Source organism: Anas platyrhynchos, chromosome 4, assembly GCF_047663525.1.
Source record: "Anas platyrhynchos isolate ZD024472 breed Pekin duck chromosome 4, IASCAAS_PekinDuck_T2T, whole genome shotgun sequence".
NCBI lineage: Eukaryota > Metazoa > Chordata > Aves > Anseriformes > Anatidae > Anas > Anas platyrhynchos.
In genome coordinates, this window is record NC_092590.1 from 7,716,373 (window position 1) to 7,732,512 (window position 16,140).

The window sequence follows — 16,140 nt, forward strand, 5'->3', positions numbered from 1 at the left end:
TATCGGCTTAACCGTGACCAGGAGCATCCAAGTGGTACAGTTCCTGCCTACCAGCAGTTAGAGGCGAACTGTTTTTACTGTTTTACTCCTGGAGTAGGGGTTTGACTCTGGATATCCAGTTATTCTCAGTGATTCAAAACCACTAAATCTTCATTGATAAAAAGCAAAAAAAAATACTATTTTTTTTTAAAGGGGGGGAAAAGGGGATATCATCTCTTTCATTGCCCAGTTAGCATTCTCAAGAGCGCTACAGAAGTCTGTTTTCAATCTCAGCCATGATCCCAAATAGATGCCTTTGGCACCATCATGGCTGCGAAATAAGAAGCAGGCTCCCTGGCACCGAAGGCGCGCATGTCCCGGATTCCCTCTGCCTCCGGCTTGCGAGGAGGCAGCAAAAGCAGCGAGGCTGAGCCTTGGCATCCTTATTTTATTTTTTATTTATTTATTTATTTTTTATTTATTTCTCCCCTCCCGTTTATCGCCTTCAGGCGGTGTAAGCGCACTGCACAGCTGCTGCTCGTCCACTGGATGGTACCAAGCCCCCGAGCACCGCCGGGCACCGCGGACTGAGCTCGGCGCGGGGCTGATGCGGGGTGGCCCCGGGGGCTAGCGGGCTGCTCGCCTTGGAAGCCCGGCGGAGGCCACCCTCGGCCAGCGCTGGCTTGCCACCGCGGGGGCGCGCCACCTCGGGGGCGCGCCGCGCATACATTATGCAAAACGCCCCCCGCCCAGGTGAATAAATTATGCTAACGAAGAAGGGGAGGGGAAAAGAGGGGAGGGGGCTTCCCCGCCCCGGGGAGCCCGCAGGCAGGTGGGGAGAGGGGGGGAGCAACAAGTCCGGCGGCCCTGGGAGGGAGTAGAGGGAAGAAGGAGGGGGAGTAGAGGGAAGAAGGAGGGGGAGAGGGAGGAAGAGGAGCAGCGGGGGGGGGCTTCCCTCCCGCCCCAAACCCCTCTGACAAGTGGCCCGGCGGCCGCAGAGCGCTCCCAGCACCGGGCGGGCGGCAGCCGCGGGGGCTCGACCCGCTCCGGAGCCTGCGACCCCCGGGGGGCTGCGGGGGGAGCCCCCTCCGAGTGCGACAGCCCGTTTTTTGTGGTTTTATTTTTTTTTTTAATTTTTATTTATTTTTTTTTCGCCTTGATTCTTGCCGTCCCGCCTTCCCGTTATTTCGTTTCCCCGCCGTTTATTATCACCACCACCACCATCATCATCGTCATTATTCTTATCGCTCTTTTCGTTTTGTTGCCGCTGTTTGCAAACTACTCGCCTCCATGGGGGGCGGAGGGAAGGAAATAAAAGCTGCCGCAGCTGAAGGGTGCGAAAGCATGCGGGGGAAGAGCCGGGGAGCCGCAGGACGGGATGGCAGCGAGCGGCCGGGCTGCTCCGGGGAGCGCTGCCCGCGGCCGTGCGGCTCGGGGCTGGCCGCCCTCCTCTCGGCGCTGGCGGCCGCATCCTGCCTCTACCTGGGGGTGCGGACCAGCGACCTCCAGGCCAGGCTGGAGGCCATCGAGGGAGCCCGAGGGGGGTCGTCGGCCGCCGCCGCTCCGCTCCCGCCGCTGCCCGGCTTTTCCCTGGAGCAGCTGAACGCGATGATGCAGGAGAAAGTGGAGCGGCTCCTCGCCCAGGTGTGTGGGACGGGACGGGACCAGGCGGGGGATGCTCCGGGAGGGGGTGCTGAGAGCCCCTCTGGGGTCAGGGGAGGCCGGTGGGGCAGCTCCGAGGGTGGCAAGGGGAGTGGGAGAGAGAAAGGGATGGGATGAGGATGGGGGAGAGCGGTGATGGGGGGCTTGGGGAGGTGACCATTGAGGTTGGGAGACTTGGGTGGTGGCCATTGATAGGGGATCAGGGGGCTCACAGGGTGGCCGTCACGCTGGAAAGCCCCAAGGGTTTTCTTCCTGTGAGTCCCTGTGCTTATCCCCTGTGTCTGTAATAAAAACGCAATAAAAAAGTACGGGGGTGCTCACGGAGGGGGTGGTGGAGGTGGGAGAGAGCTGGTGGGTTTCTTTCAGCAGTTGTAGGGGTGGAGGGGTCAGGGATGGAGGCTGGGTTGAGTCCGAGTGAAGGAGCCCCAGCTGGTTGTGCAGCCCGCGAGCGAGTTGTGAGTCGCGGTTTGCAGGCACGCGGGTCTGCAACGCTTGGCCAAGCCCGCTGTGTCCCCTCACACTGCTTCTCTCACCCACAGAAGTCCTACGAGCACTTGGCAAAAATACGAGTCGCGAGAGAAGTGCCTCCAGAATGCAGCTGCCCACCAGGTAACAGGCACAGCCTGCAAACCTCTCCCCTCGCAGGCTCGTAATCCTGGGGGTTTGCGTCCCGCGTGTTTCAGATACACTTCAGTCAGGTCAAGGGGATGATTCTTCAGTCAGCACCTACGCATTGGGTGGGAAAGGTGTGAAGCCCAGAACTGTATTGCGTTTCCATTGTGGCACTGGGTAGGATAAACGTGAGTTAAAAACCCAGCGCCAGGTTGGAAGATGCCGAGCAATAACACTTGTGAAGAAGTTAACAATCCACCCTAGCAAGAAGAAATACACCCGATCTTAAACGGGGTAGTACTGAATCAAGGCATTGAGTGCTCGGTTTAGGAAGTCAAACAAAAATTCCTAGTGAAAATTTATAACAAAGATTAAAATAAGCAGAGAATGCATCGCAAGTCAGCAGTGAGTACATACAAGAGCTTTTTCAGTGGTGCCTTGTTTTCCTGGAGCAGCAGATGAAAGCAGTTCCCCTCGGAAGGGATGGCAGGTTTCACACCGAGGATTCAGATCTGCATTTGTTTATGCCACTGGTGATGTTGCTTGACTTTGGAAATGGGGATTTCCACTTCTGGGATCAGTTGTTTGTGTGCACACAGTGACGTTGTCTGTGTTTTTGGTGGTGCTTTTTGACAGTCTGACCGTCAACATTGTGCTAGATTTATAAACATCTGATGACATGTACCCAAGTTCAAACGACATCTTAAAAGCAAAGAAAATGATGCTAATGTTTCACGGGGTGACGTAGGAATTCCAGCATCCTCTGTGTGATGAAGCACGATGCACACACAGTGTGTTTTACGTACCCTCACATCCCATATGGAGAAAAGAGCACGTTACCTTTACAGGTAGAGTAGCGATGATCAGCAAGAGCTGAGCTGCTGGTAATGTTTGCCAGTAGAGCTATGAGCTTAAGTAAGGCTCTCTTTTGGTTAGGGGTGTAAGCCCTGCCAAGCTTGTTGGTCTGAAGGAGCTACTGAACTTCATTGTGCAGTATTTTATGTACAATGTGCAGTATCACAGTGTTATGCTGATATTACAACTGAGAACAGAATTTCTTACTGGCTGCTATAGGAGTTACTGTGGCTAGTATGAAAAGAATAATGTACACGACAGACTATTGTAAAGGAACGCGTAGATTTGCTCAGCTCTTGGCTAGTTTTGATAAGAAACTTTGGTTTACTGCTGTACTATATATACGTATATTTACCTCCTTTAAGACTGACGTGAGTGTACGGTGTTGATTTTATTTTTTCTGTTGCTTAACTGCAATAATTACAGGTTTGAAGCTTGTGCATTAAAAATGGGGATTGCTCATCGCGTCGCATGCAGAGATGTTCTCTGTGAGGCCAAAATGCTGCTGAATCTGATTCCAAGCAGTCTCGCTTTGTTCTCCTTGTTTAGATCCGTTTGTTTTGTTTTCACTTACTGTTTTCAGACTAAAGGTCAGTACCTACTGTTTCACAGTTGTGTTATGTGGTGCTTTACTTCCCCACTACCACTAGAGCTCCACATTATACCAATTTTTACCTGTCCTTTATTATTAAGAAGTATGTTTTATCAAATAGATGATCATCAGCAGGATATCTTCCATGTGCATTGCAGAAATACTCAGGTAGAAGTCAGAATAAAGTGAGCTGGGAAATATCTTCAAGGGAGTAAGATTCATTAGATAAGAAAACTTCTATGAACAGTTTTTATTTATTTATTTATTTTTTCCACAGAGGAGATTGGCTGTTATGGGGATTAGGAATGTGATACAGAGCTTTTCACCCCCTGGGTAGCTATTTCAGTTTGGAAGCAAGTTTTATAGTGACTGGAAGGTATCGCCATGCGATAGCCTCATTTTGGACAGCTTAAAATGCGTTGATGCTCTCGTGCTTGTTGCCAGTGGACAGGTGTCTACATCAAAATGGCATTATCCTGGGAGCTGTGTCTGAGAGAAAAAGAGCAGAGCGGCCCCACCACCAGGGTACGGGGCTTTCCTGATGGCAGGTACTAGGCAGAGCAGGAGAGGACGGAGCAAATAAATTGTTGTTCCTTCATTTGGTTCAGTTTGTTGGGCTTGCTTTTAGGCTGGACACGATGTGCTTTTATTTTTATCCCTAATGCTGCTGTTACAAATCTGGATGGCTATGTTCAGAAAGGCATTTGGTTTAATAGGAAAAGAATCATGGAAACTCTCTCTTTTTTTTCTGTTGTCTGCTATTTGCGACGCCAAAGAGTAAATTACCTCTCTGCTTCACCACATAGCTCCATTTTTGGTGCTTTATTCTGCTCAGATAGTGTATTTCTTGTCTGGGTTTACATAATAATACAATATATGTCTGTTAGAGATGGCTTTGGAAAGCCTTCATGGTCCACAGGGAATTCTTGAATGATCCCTATGCTGCAAGAAAAAGGCTGCTGCCACGTGGCTACCAAAGAAGTTTCCATCATTCTGTTCTCTAAAGAGAAATAAAGACTATTTAAAAATAAGTTCCTTTGCCCTCTACAAAAAGAAGAGAGAGAAGTTCGGGTTGTGGGTGGAAGGGTGAGAATGTGGTCTCTGATTTAGGGTTAAAATTATGCAACTGATGTAGATCTCAGTAGCTTGAGATGTTCATCCCCTCGTGGATCTTCATGGTAGGAACTGCATGTTCAAAGGAAACTGGGTTTGAGTGGCTTGGATGCTGAAGGCAGCCAGATTCACAGCTGCTTATAACTTGCAAAGCTATCCACATGTAGCTCCCTGTAACTCCACAGTAGTCTTCAACGTTGTCTAGACTGCAGAGGAGTTACATTTCTCAGATTTTAAAAACTTGGTTTTCACTAAGTGAGTTCTCTAATTATTGTTTGTTTTCTTTTACAAGCCACACAATGTAAGGAGATGTTGAGTTTTGATTTTAATTCTGTAGGACTAAAACCAGATACCAAAGATTTTGTAAATATTTTTAAATGACAATAGCAGGCATTCTTTCTCTTAAAGCAGAGTAATAAAGTTTGAAATGTAAATGCATGCTGACATTCCTCTTAAATTACCTCAGCTCTAACAAGAGTGCTGCAGTCACTGCTGGCAGCTAGTCCTCCGCACATAGGACTAGGAGTGAACTGAGTGGCTAAAATAACTTTAAGCTTAAACCTGGGAAACAAAGGAAAATGAATATATTCTTAATTATTTCAATTTAATGTTTCCCAACCACAACTGATGAACAGAAAAGTAGGTGTGTAGGTAACTATTTCGTATTTTTCAATCTTTAAATGGCTCCAGTGGCACAACCAGCTGTTCCAAGGCACGGTGCTGGATACTTACTGCCAAGTGCCAGGATTTGTACTGTTGTGGAAGGAGTAACGCTTGCAGATGACACAGGGCTACTCCTGATGCAGTGGAGTTACGGGAAATTGTTAACTCTTAGTAGATTTAGACTCTTTTCTTCCAAACAGAACTCAAGTGCACACACAGCTTCTGTTGAAGCCTATGGGTCCTAAGCACATGCTCGCGTGTCTTGGTGGATTGAGCCTTTCTGTGCCATATAGATCAGGTCCTTTGAACTTGTGGTCATGTGCCACGCTGTCTCACTCTGTAAGCAGCCTTCAGTGAGCTCACGTGTGTGGTATGGTGAGGTTGGCAGGTGTACGACTGAGGTCTGTTGGTGCAGAAGGCTCAGGCTTGGTAAGTGGTAAAGCGAGCAGTTAATTGTGTGGTTCAGTAAGTAAGCTTCTGTTAATTTCACTGAAATTGAGCTTTAGGACTGGGTGACCATTGCTTAAGGAAAAACATGATTTGGCCTGTAACATTTTGAGAAAGCCTGTGAAAGAATGAAAGGAAGACTTTTATCCATAAATATTTCGTTAATGTTTTCAGAAGTGTTAAACTAATTTCTCTTTTCCTTTCCTGTCTCTTTTTTTTTTTTTTTTTAGCAGAGGATTAATTTTTTGTTGCTTCTGGGGAAAAAATGTTACAATAAAGTCCCCCCCTACCCCACTTTGCTTTTTTTTTTTTTTTAAGTGCCTATATGCCATGCATCTCTTTAATTGTGCATTGGTTGCATAATATGATAGATAGTCTTTAACTACTGTGACACGCTATGTACTCAGTATAGCTTGCACATAAAATGACGGCAGTTTTTTCTTCATTTCTTCCACAGAGCATAAGCTGGACTTCACTGAGGGATACTTGGCAAAGTTGATGACTTTTCTTTTTTAACTTGTAATTTATTTTTGTTTTTCTTCTTTGCCACAGACAATGTTTACATTCCTTTGCTCTTTCTCTGGTATTTTCCCCCATCAAGAAATCTGTGTTTATTTTCCCTTTGTGTTCAAATACCTGTTGCTCCAAACCTTTTCCAGACATGGACACTGTCATTGTTCTTCTTTCCTAGCCAGCTATTTTGTGCTGTTATGGTAATCATGTCATTCTGATTCTCCATCTCAAGGCTCTTTTAAGACTGTGTTTTGGCATTTGATGTACCTTCTCCTTCGCTGTGCAATTTGCTTTGATTTGGTTATAAAGCTTGTTTCAGGCTAGTTGAGTGTATATAGACTTGGTTTATATCAGATCATCATCAGATGAAACACCATAAGCCCAGTTTTTTCATGGATGCAATACCAGTTGGTCTTCCTTCGGTTACAGTAAATCTAGTAGGAAAACTGTGTTCTACAGTGATAGTTCTTCAAGATGATGTGTATGCTGTGTGTATTTTGATAGCAGCATGGATGGCAAAAATTAATTCATTTTCTTAGCATCCCAATTTGCTTTTGTCCTTCTAAGCACCTTCTAAGATTTGTTTTGACATGTGGTGGAGATAAATGAACAGACTATACAATTTAGGCGCTCTTTGTTATTTCCCTGTGTTCCAGAAAGGCTGTTTCCTGGAGCATTTTGATTAGTGAGGCTGAGAGAATGGAGGAGAAATCAATTTGGTGGATTAAAAGAATCCAGAAATTATTATCAGCAGGGTATTACTTTTGTTTGTTACAATTACAGGGAAGTATTTTTGTAAGACCAAAGAGGTAAAGAAAAGGGGAGCTGACTTAAATGTTTACTGGCAGAGAGACCCAACAGAAAATACAGATAGATATAGAAAGTATCCACAGTGTTTTCCCCTGTTACTTAAAATTCCTGTGTGCGCTACCCATACCTAGCTGCCAGCACTACTTATTTCTGCCATGTCTGTATCATCTATTTGCTGAATGCAGTGCTCAGCTTTAATTTGGTAATTCTTCTGACAGGGCTTTGAGCTCTTCTTTCATACCTTCACTGGTTTGATATTTTTCATTTCAATTCCTAGATAAAGATGTTTACTGATGTGCAGCAGCATGCAACCTTCCGGGTAGTCTGTCTTGTTTGGATGACTGATTAGAGATACTGTTTTTTCCCCCTTCAGAACAGATAAAATATATTTTATTGGCCAAGATATGACCTTTTAATTCTGTTGCCTGTGGGTGAGGAGGTAGGGTGTGCAGCATGATGAATGAAACGTGATGTGGCTCAAAGCAGAACTGATCAACAGCAAACTGCACCAGATTTCTCTTCTGTAACGTTACTGATGTCAATGGCATTTAGCAAAAGTTGATTTTATCACAGAAGTGCTATTAACAAAACATTTTTGTCTTGAGTTAATATTGATCGAGCTAGCACACATTGTCAAATGAGGTGTATTTAAAGGAAAAGAAGGATTATTTGTCTGCATTAATTACTCTTTAATGCTTGTATTTGACTTTTGCAAGCCTTTTGCTTATATTTCCTTCCACATGGCAGCTGTCCATCTTGAAGAACTGCTCAAGAGTCAAAGCAGTTCAACTATAGTGGATCTTGCAGTTTGAGAAGTGACTGTTAAAAACACTGTAGGAGCATTATTTTTTTTTTTGGGGTGTGTGTGTTTTCTTAAGTTGTCAATGCTTGTATCTATAAACTAAGAGTCTTTAGAGCTTGGATAACTGAGCTCAATTCAACAGTACTTATGTTGTTTCTTCACACTCACCTTCAGCCCTTTCTGTTAAGGTTAGCAGGCTGTTTAGAATGTGCTGTTACAAAGATGGATCACTGCACCTGCATTACAGTGCTCATTCTCCTTCTCAATACTTTCTGAATTTACTGGCTGCAGCCTACCTGTCTTTTTTTTTTTCTTAGCACTGTAAAAATCAGCTAGCTATCAAGCTGACAGAATCTGTCTTTACAGGGCCTTTTAGGTTACCAGAATCATAATTAACCTATTCAATGGTACCAACCCTGTGAAACCATCGATCTCATTTTAACACATGCAGAACTTGAGTCACGTTGTCTCTTCAGGAAGGTTACTGTACACAGAACAGTTTTCCCTTTCATTGTTTCACTTGATTACACTGCCAGATTTCCTAAAATTCAGCCACAGAAAGGAAATCTGTCTGCTTACTGAATTATTAAGAAGATGTAAGAGGGTGTAGAGTAATACAGTTTGGAAGAAGCACTTATCCCCCTGTATGACTGAAGTGGAAGCTTGCAGTTGGATAATACACACAATAGTGAACACAGTGCTGCAGGCTTGCTTTTTCAAGGCTTGTGGTCTGTCATGCTTTTACGGCTTAGACTTACAATAGAGCAAAGCCTGAGAGCAGTGCCAGCTTAAGTTCATGTGCTCATCTCTTCATGAGATTAAGTAGAAAGAAGCTGTTTGTGAGAGCTCAATAAAAATAGAATGTCAGAACAAGTTTTCAAAACTGAGTGCCAAACATGCACGTGCAAGGTTGCTATTTATTTTTATGTAAATAGCAGCTATTTTTCCTCTCCGTAGACTGGAAAATCTTTAGAAATACTGGTTTGGATATTATGTTTTATTCATGCTTCTGTACTCTATAGCATGGAAGTACCGAAATGTCATTCTGTACTCTACAAATGTATGTAGGCAGTCATTGTCAGGTATTTCCTTCCACATGGTTCACAACTGCTGTTTCCAGTCAGTCGTGGCTGGATCCAAGTTGTTGGATCTGCCTCAGTTTCATGATTAAATGCAGCAGCCTCATGTAAATGTTCTCATCAGTTTAAAAATGTGCTGCTTAGAAAATTAGTAAATGTGTGGTACAAGAAGTTGCTGGTGCATAGATGTGCCTGAGCTGAAAAAACATACTGGTAAAATATCTCCATAGGTTGCCTACTTATAGTGCTCATGACTCAAGTTAGGAAGTTCTTTCTTAGTGGGCAGGCTACAGTTCTCTTATTTGTGAAGTAAATCACTTGTCTTATCCTTTGTGTTCATGAAAAAACCTGATCCTTGTGTGCTCCTTAAAACAGCCTTTTATGTATGTTAGAAGACAGTCTTGTCTGTGATGCTTGCTATAAAAGTGATCCTTCCTGCTCCTCCCCTGCCCTTATGTCTTTCCTTACTTATTAAAAGCCATTTTCATTTACATGCGCAGCCAAAGGTTTATAGGAGCAGACGTTTACTTGCAGCTGTAAATATTGTATGCATGTTTGGCAGGAGTTGTTTCTTGTGCTTTGAAAGCTTTGAAACAAATGATGATGCATCATAAGCTTTTTGAAGAAATACAAAATTATTATACACCCTTGTAAATCCTTTTCTTAGAGACATGTTCTCATGATTATCAAAGAAATGATGGTGGTCTTCTGTAGGGCAAAGAAACAACAAATGGAATGAACATGTAATAATAGAGATGACAGAACTATAGTTCTTGTTTTTACTTCTACAATGCTCTGAAAAATAATACAACGATTTCAGAGACTTCTGCAAAAATATGCTCAACAAAAAAGCAATGTTTAAGCAACAATAATTTTTCCTTCCTTGTCTTAAAAACTGAGCAGGAAGTTGTCAAGGATGAATAAGGTTCAGTTTTCTTTGAAGTGTGTACATGAGGAATAGATGAAGGTCTATTAAAATCATTGCATTTAGTTTTAAATAGTCTGTTAGCCATTTATTATCTTAGTTTTGTATGTTTGTGAAACTTGTCTTGCAATTATTGTGTGTTGGGCAAGTGCCTTAGAAAAATTCTCTCATGACTTGTTAAGTATTTAGGATTTTATTTATTTATTTTTAGAAGTGCATTTAAGGAATTTTGTTTCGTATGTTTACCTTTGCTAATATGTCTTGTTTGGGCTCACAATGGAGAGTGGGTCACATGTTCTCGGAGAACCTGAAAAGGAGGCCATAAAGGGAATAACGATGGACTTGATTCCATCTAAATAGCTTCCCCTACCCTTTCCTGGTTCTTTACAAGTCCAGCTGAAGGAGTGCAGAGGAGAGGAAGAAGGGGATCAAACAATATTTCTCTCTGATCTTTGATCCTCAGTGAAGCATGCCGTACTGCATAATGCAGCAGTCTGACATTTTGGTACTTCCACGCACTGCTGTACGTTGGACACGAGGTAGGCTGCCCCTCGAATCATGGTGACATAGCACAGAATATAGCTCACTTAATGTAACTGGAGGAAGAATGGGACATCTTGACCTTGCAGGGAAAACCTACGTGAAACCAGGTGGCTGATCCACTGGTTTCCGCTGACCGAAATAGCTGGCTCGTGCCATTTCCTCGTACTACCTCAGTCCACTGGTATCCGGAAGGTGTTTCCTATGAGCATCAGAGGTTTGTGGGAGGAAAGTATTTTATTTTCTCTTCCTATTTCCACAACAAACAGAATCAGTAAGCTTATGAGCTTTTATTTCTACTCTTCTGGAGAGTTGTAGTATTCTTAGGAGTAAGCGGCTATATAGTAAGAGCTGTAAACATCATGGGAGGAAGACTGTAAAAAAATAAGTAGTGTCAAGGCCTTTTCTGCTCTGGCATTTGCTACTTACCCTGTCTTAACATAAATCCATTTACTTTAAAAATACTCAACGGGAAGATAATGACCCTAGCAGCACAGAGGAAAACGTATGTTAAAAGATTATGAATGGGGTATAAGCACATTTGTAGTCTGTTGTCTTTAAGATTATGGTGGAAAACTGCTATTTAGAAAGATCTCTCTTCTAAAACAGTGGGGAGTGGGTTGGAGGGATGAGTTTTGAAACAAAAAAAAATGTGCTGAAAATCAGAGTCCAAAATCTTTCCATCAGAGGTGTGGCAGAGATTGCAGTGGTTTTATATATGCATATCTAAAGGCAGAATGGCACCCTGTAATTTGAAGGGCACCAAGCTCTTACCTCTAGAAAGATATTTCTGTGATTTAAGATCATGTACTGTCTGCAAACAAGAACATAGTTGTCTTCAGACTACCTGGCTTGTGCTGGTAGTACTAGTTGTGTTGCTAGGTTTCTTATATACCAGACATAAGTTGCTTATATACCAGATGATGGTAGGATTTTAATGGAGGGCTGCAGTGCTAAAAGCCAAAGCTTATGCGTCTTAAGTTGAGGAGGTATTTCCTTTAGCTGGCAGCTCTAATAATCTCTTTTAAGAATATGAGATCCAGTTGCTTGAAGGCACCTCTCTTCCTCCCCGCCCCATGCCCATTCCTTTTGAGTAAGCTCTTGTTCTGATGTCCTTGGTGTTATTAAAGCAAAGCCTTGATACCTGAGCATAGGGATATGGCCACCGAGGATTAAAAGGATAAACTCCACAGGTCTGTGGATTAATATTCTCATCTAGAATTTGTGTCTAGAAAATGCTGAATGGCATCACTATAAAAATATTTTAATGTGTTGACTGTCTCTGTGCTGTCAACTCTTCTGCTGCTGTTTATCAAATGTTCATTTAATGTGTGCATCTCTACTGCTGTACTGCTGGGTGCTGCCAGCTGAAAGGATGACAAATGCTGGGAACCGTTGCTTCAGCTTGACATTGAGGTGATTAATATAATATTGATTTCATGCCCTTCAGCTCCGAGACACGATAGTTGTCTCAAACTTTAGTAAAAATACTTTGAATCCTAATTTGATCCTTATACCAAGAGATGTGCTCTGTGCAGAGGTACTCAAACATATACCAACATGTGGTTGCTGGTAAGGTGGTCCTTTTGGCAATGCTGAGCTTGAGCTCTGTGCCTGTCTTTGCTCTCTGTCCTGGTGGGGTCCTTGGCAATCATTTGCATACATTAACGTGGAGCTGGGGATCGGCTTTGTGGCACCCAGAGATGAAAGCACCAGTAGTACAGCAATGGATCAAGGTATTTGCTGTAGCTATACACATGTGTTCATGGAGAAGTCATAGTTAAGCAAGGAACATCTTGTGTACGTTTTCCAGATAGTATGTGCACAGAATACTGATGAACCAGAGAGGCTGAAAGACACAGTGGCGTGGCATCAGTTTAAAATGAACTAGTGCTTAGACAGCTATTGTCAATACTTACTTAGAGTTGGCATCTTTGTCATGATGACAGCCATGTTTGTAGAAGGCTGGCAATGTTTTTGCATGCGAAGATGGAGTGTTTTTCCAACGCAGCAAGCATGTAAGTGCACTGTGTTTCTTTAGCGTATGGAGACTAATCTTAGCGAAGAGAGATTAGTAGTGAAGTCTGACAGTTGTGGATTTATTTCACTGTAGGACAGCTTTGCATAATTCCTTAGTTTAAATTCCAGGCTGAGCCATATCTTGATGTGCAGGAGGAAGACTTTCTTTTGGCACCTTCAGTTAAGAGGCAGTGCATAATCTGTTATCATGGCCAGCTAAAAAGAAGCACCAACTTTGAAAAGTGAACCACCAGCAATGAGTGAAAAATGTAAGATGGCTGAAATCCTCACCTTTTTTTCCTTGGAACTGTTTTGCTGCTACAAGGTGGTCTGTTCTTGTATTCTGAACAATCCCAGTCCATTCTAGGATAGTACAAAATTAGTGTTCACTATGTATATTATAATAACTGGAACACTGGAAAAAATTGAATGCGCATTTAGAGGAAGCCATGCTTAATGGATTACAGCAAAGACAACTAAGCAACAGCCCTGTGTTGTGACTATTCTTTTATAGGGCTGTAAAGGCAGGGTAGAATGTGTTCATACTTGAGTTCTTCTGCGTGCAAGATAGCATTGATGCAAATGTTGTATACCTTAATCAAAGCATCCTGAAGTCTTGCATGTACAAAGTATTCATTATTACAAATAAAGTTACTGCCTTGAGGAGCAGAAGTTTTGTTCTCAAAATGCATTTCTTTCTTCTTGATCTTGGTAATGACCATGCTCCTTTTTGATTACTGAGACCGAACATAATCAATAGAATCTGATGGTCATTTTCTGAGGATACTTGCATGAGATCCTGTGTAGCGTGCTCTGGTGGTTTCACACTGATGGCCATCTGAACTCCACCTTGATGCAAACTCCACTCCAACTTGATGCAAATGCATCAATTTGAAACGATGCAACCTTCTGGGAGTGTTTTTTTTTTTTTTTTTTTTTTTTTAATGATTTTAGTTAGTTTGTTTTTAAAAACAACCTAAACCAGAAGAACCTCCATGTTTGAAGAGGTGGCCAATGCCAGCTCAGATAACTTGCTCAGGGATGGAAGCAGCTTCTTGTGCTACCAGAGTTTCTAATGCCCAAATGTGACTTTACTTTTTAACTGGTGGTATGTGAAAATAGTCTTTACCTGTAGTTCTGACTGAATAGTCATACCCAAAATATGCAGATAAATTAATTCATACGAACAGTCCCACAGATTTCAACTGAAATCAGTAGCTCCTTTGGAGTCAGATCTGAGCACGCCCACCCACCACTTTAGATCCTAGTGCATACTTGTTTATATGTGCAGCCATTATCATTGACTTCAGCTTTGATTTATAGTTCTTTCCCATCGTATAAATGCTATTTTTATTCATTTACCATTTATTCTTTCCATTCTTTGAGTAAGAACGTTATTTATGTTTGTACTTATAAGAATACTAAATTAGTTTCGTGATGTTGTGAGAGTTCTGGTCCCTTTGGGGACAGCCTGTACAATGTTAAAAAAAATAAAAATAAAAAAAAGGTATTTTTGTGTGAGACTTACATAGTCTCACATTTCAGTTCATAGTTCACAGACCCTATGAGTATTGTACTGAAGACTGCTGATTATAAGTGATTAGATCCAATTACCAGAAATTGAACAGAAGCGTTCAAAATAACAGTTTTGAGGTATAGAAATAGACCAGTATGCATAGATGGACCTTCTTCATTTTCTTCACCGATGTGACTGAATCTTGCATATTGCATGTGTTTTTTACGTAAATAGACTTCTCATGCTTACACAAGAGGTGTTCCTTCTGTTTAGCTCAGACTCCTGTTTTAATGTTGGTAGCCAGCTTTCTCATCCCCTGCTTTCCTGATGCTATGCTTGAAAAGTCACTATTTGCTGAACCCAAACGTTCCCTTCATTATTTAACAAGCTGTGCTTCACAAATTTCTTTGCCTGCAGTGGTATAAAAATGTTTCACGTGTAGGTCCCTGTTTGGGCTGTCAAAATCTGGAGTAAGTGTGTTAGCGGAGGGGAGAACATCTCACTCTCTTGTTAAGACACATCCATTCCGGGAAGATAATCCACTTGTCTTTCCTCCTCACATCTCAGTCACAGACCAATTGTCTCTATGGTGCAGCCTTTTTTCAATGAGGAGTCTTATAGGATAGCCTAATGAAGAATTAATGATTGACACAATCTTCATAGGAAAAATAGTAAAACAGACTGAACATTTTTCTGAAGCTTTTTCCCCACACCTGGGAAAGGCTACGTCAGGGTGGGTTTGGGGATTTTGGTATTCTGCTGGTAGGCTCTGATTGCTTGCTCAGTCTGAGCAGTGGCTGACAGGAGAGTACATTGAAGTGTAAACTACTGAAAGGGCGTCTCAAAGCTTAGCAAACATGTTGATGATGTCAAGAGAAAAAGGTGATGTGCCTGTGGGATGTCTTCTACTGAAGCGCAATTTGTAGACGTTATGTACTGATCCAAGATGTCCAGATTTCATGTCTTAAGGGGCAGATTGGCTGACGAATTGAACAATAGCACAAGGTGGGATAAGTGCCCCTGATATTTCTGAGCTGTTTTGTAGGTAGTGAGTATAGGCAAGTGCTCACTTCCAAACTCTGGGTTTGTCCCGTAAAATGGTGAGCAGGGAGAAGGCATAGCCTGAACGCTGCCCTCTCAACACTGTGTTATCTTGCTGTGGTGGTCTGACAAGGAAGGTGTTTATACAAAGTTCAAGGCTAGTATGAACTAGCACTGAGTTATTCCCTAAGCAAGAAAGTGACCATAACTCTTTCTGATCCTGTGACACTCTGTTATGGTCTGATAGTAACACTGCACAAGTAGAAGTGCAAAAATAATATGCATGCTCTCTTCCCCTGTGCTCTAGCAGTGTTCCTCAAAGCTCTTAGGAGATATCGGACTGCATTTGAGCTCTATTGAAACACACTGAAACATCATTTGCAAGTGTCAAAGCCAGTATTCTGTGGTAGAAGTTGATGTTTTCTGAAATAAAGTACATACCTGTGCATTAAGGAATTCAACATTACCATACTTCCTTTCTTGACCATGGTGCTGTCAGCCCTTTATCTCTGACTTTCTTCTTTGGGCAGAACAAGAAGGATAGCATCTAAGGTCTGAACTCTGATCCTTTCTGTGGGCTGGTATTTTGCTAGCACTGAGCCAAAGTTACGGTCTCAGATTTCTTTTTTTTTTCCCCTAAGGCATGTTGATTAAATGTTTGGCTTGGTACCTAGTGATCAGCCTTGGAAAATGTATTCCCCATCACATGTTTTTTTTTGTCTTGTAAAGAATAGAACTTTACAGGAAAAGAATGGTGGGACACAATATTATGTTGCTGTAAATAATACTTCGAGTTGAACTGCAGTCATTTAACTTAATTACTAATAATAGCACTTGGATGGGGATTACTGCAGCCAAAATTATTCTGACTGGGAAAATTCGTGCTGGTTCTAAAGAACGGTTGTTTCCAAATGAAGACAGATACCTCCTCAAATCATCTTTCAGATGCCAAGGCATACTCTTTGACTGCAT

The 16,140-nt window shown here is 42.5% G+C and overlaps 1 protein-coding gene across 1 annotated transcript in view; it reads left to right on the top strand.

Annotated features, from left to right (window-relative positions):
• The first annotated feature begins 783 nt into the window (after positions 1–783).
• Positions 784–16,140, top strand: part of COL25A1 (collagen type XXV alpha 1 chain) — a 300,658-nt gene continuing 285,301 nt past the window's right edge. The window contains exons 1-2 of the mRNA XM_027457462.3: positions 784–1,623; positions 2,181–2,250. Coding sequence (XP_027313263.3) covers positions 1,270–1,623; positions 2,181–2,250 — 424 coding nt within the window. The 5' untranslated portion in view covers positions 784–1,269. The remainder of the gene's footprint in view (positions 1,624–2,180; positions 2,251–16,140) is intronic.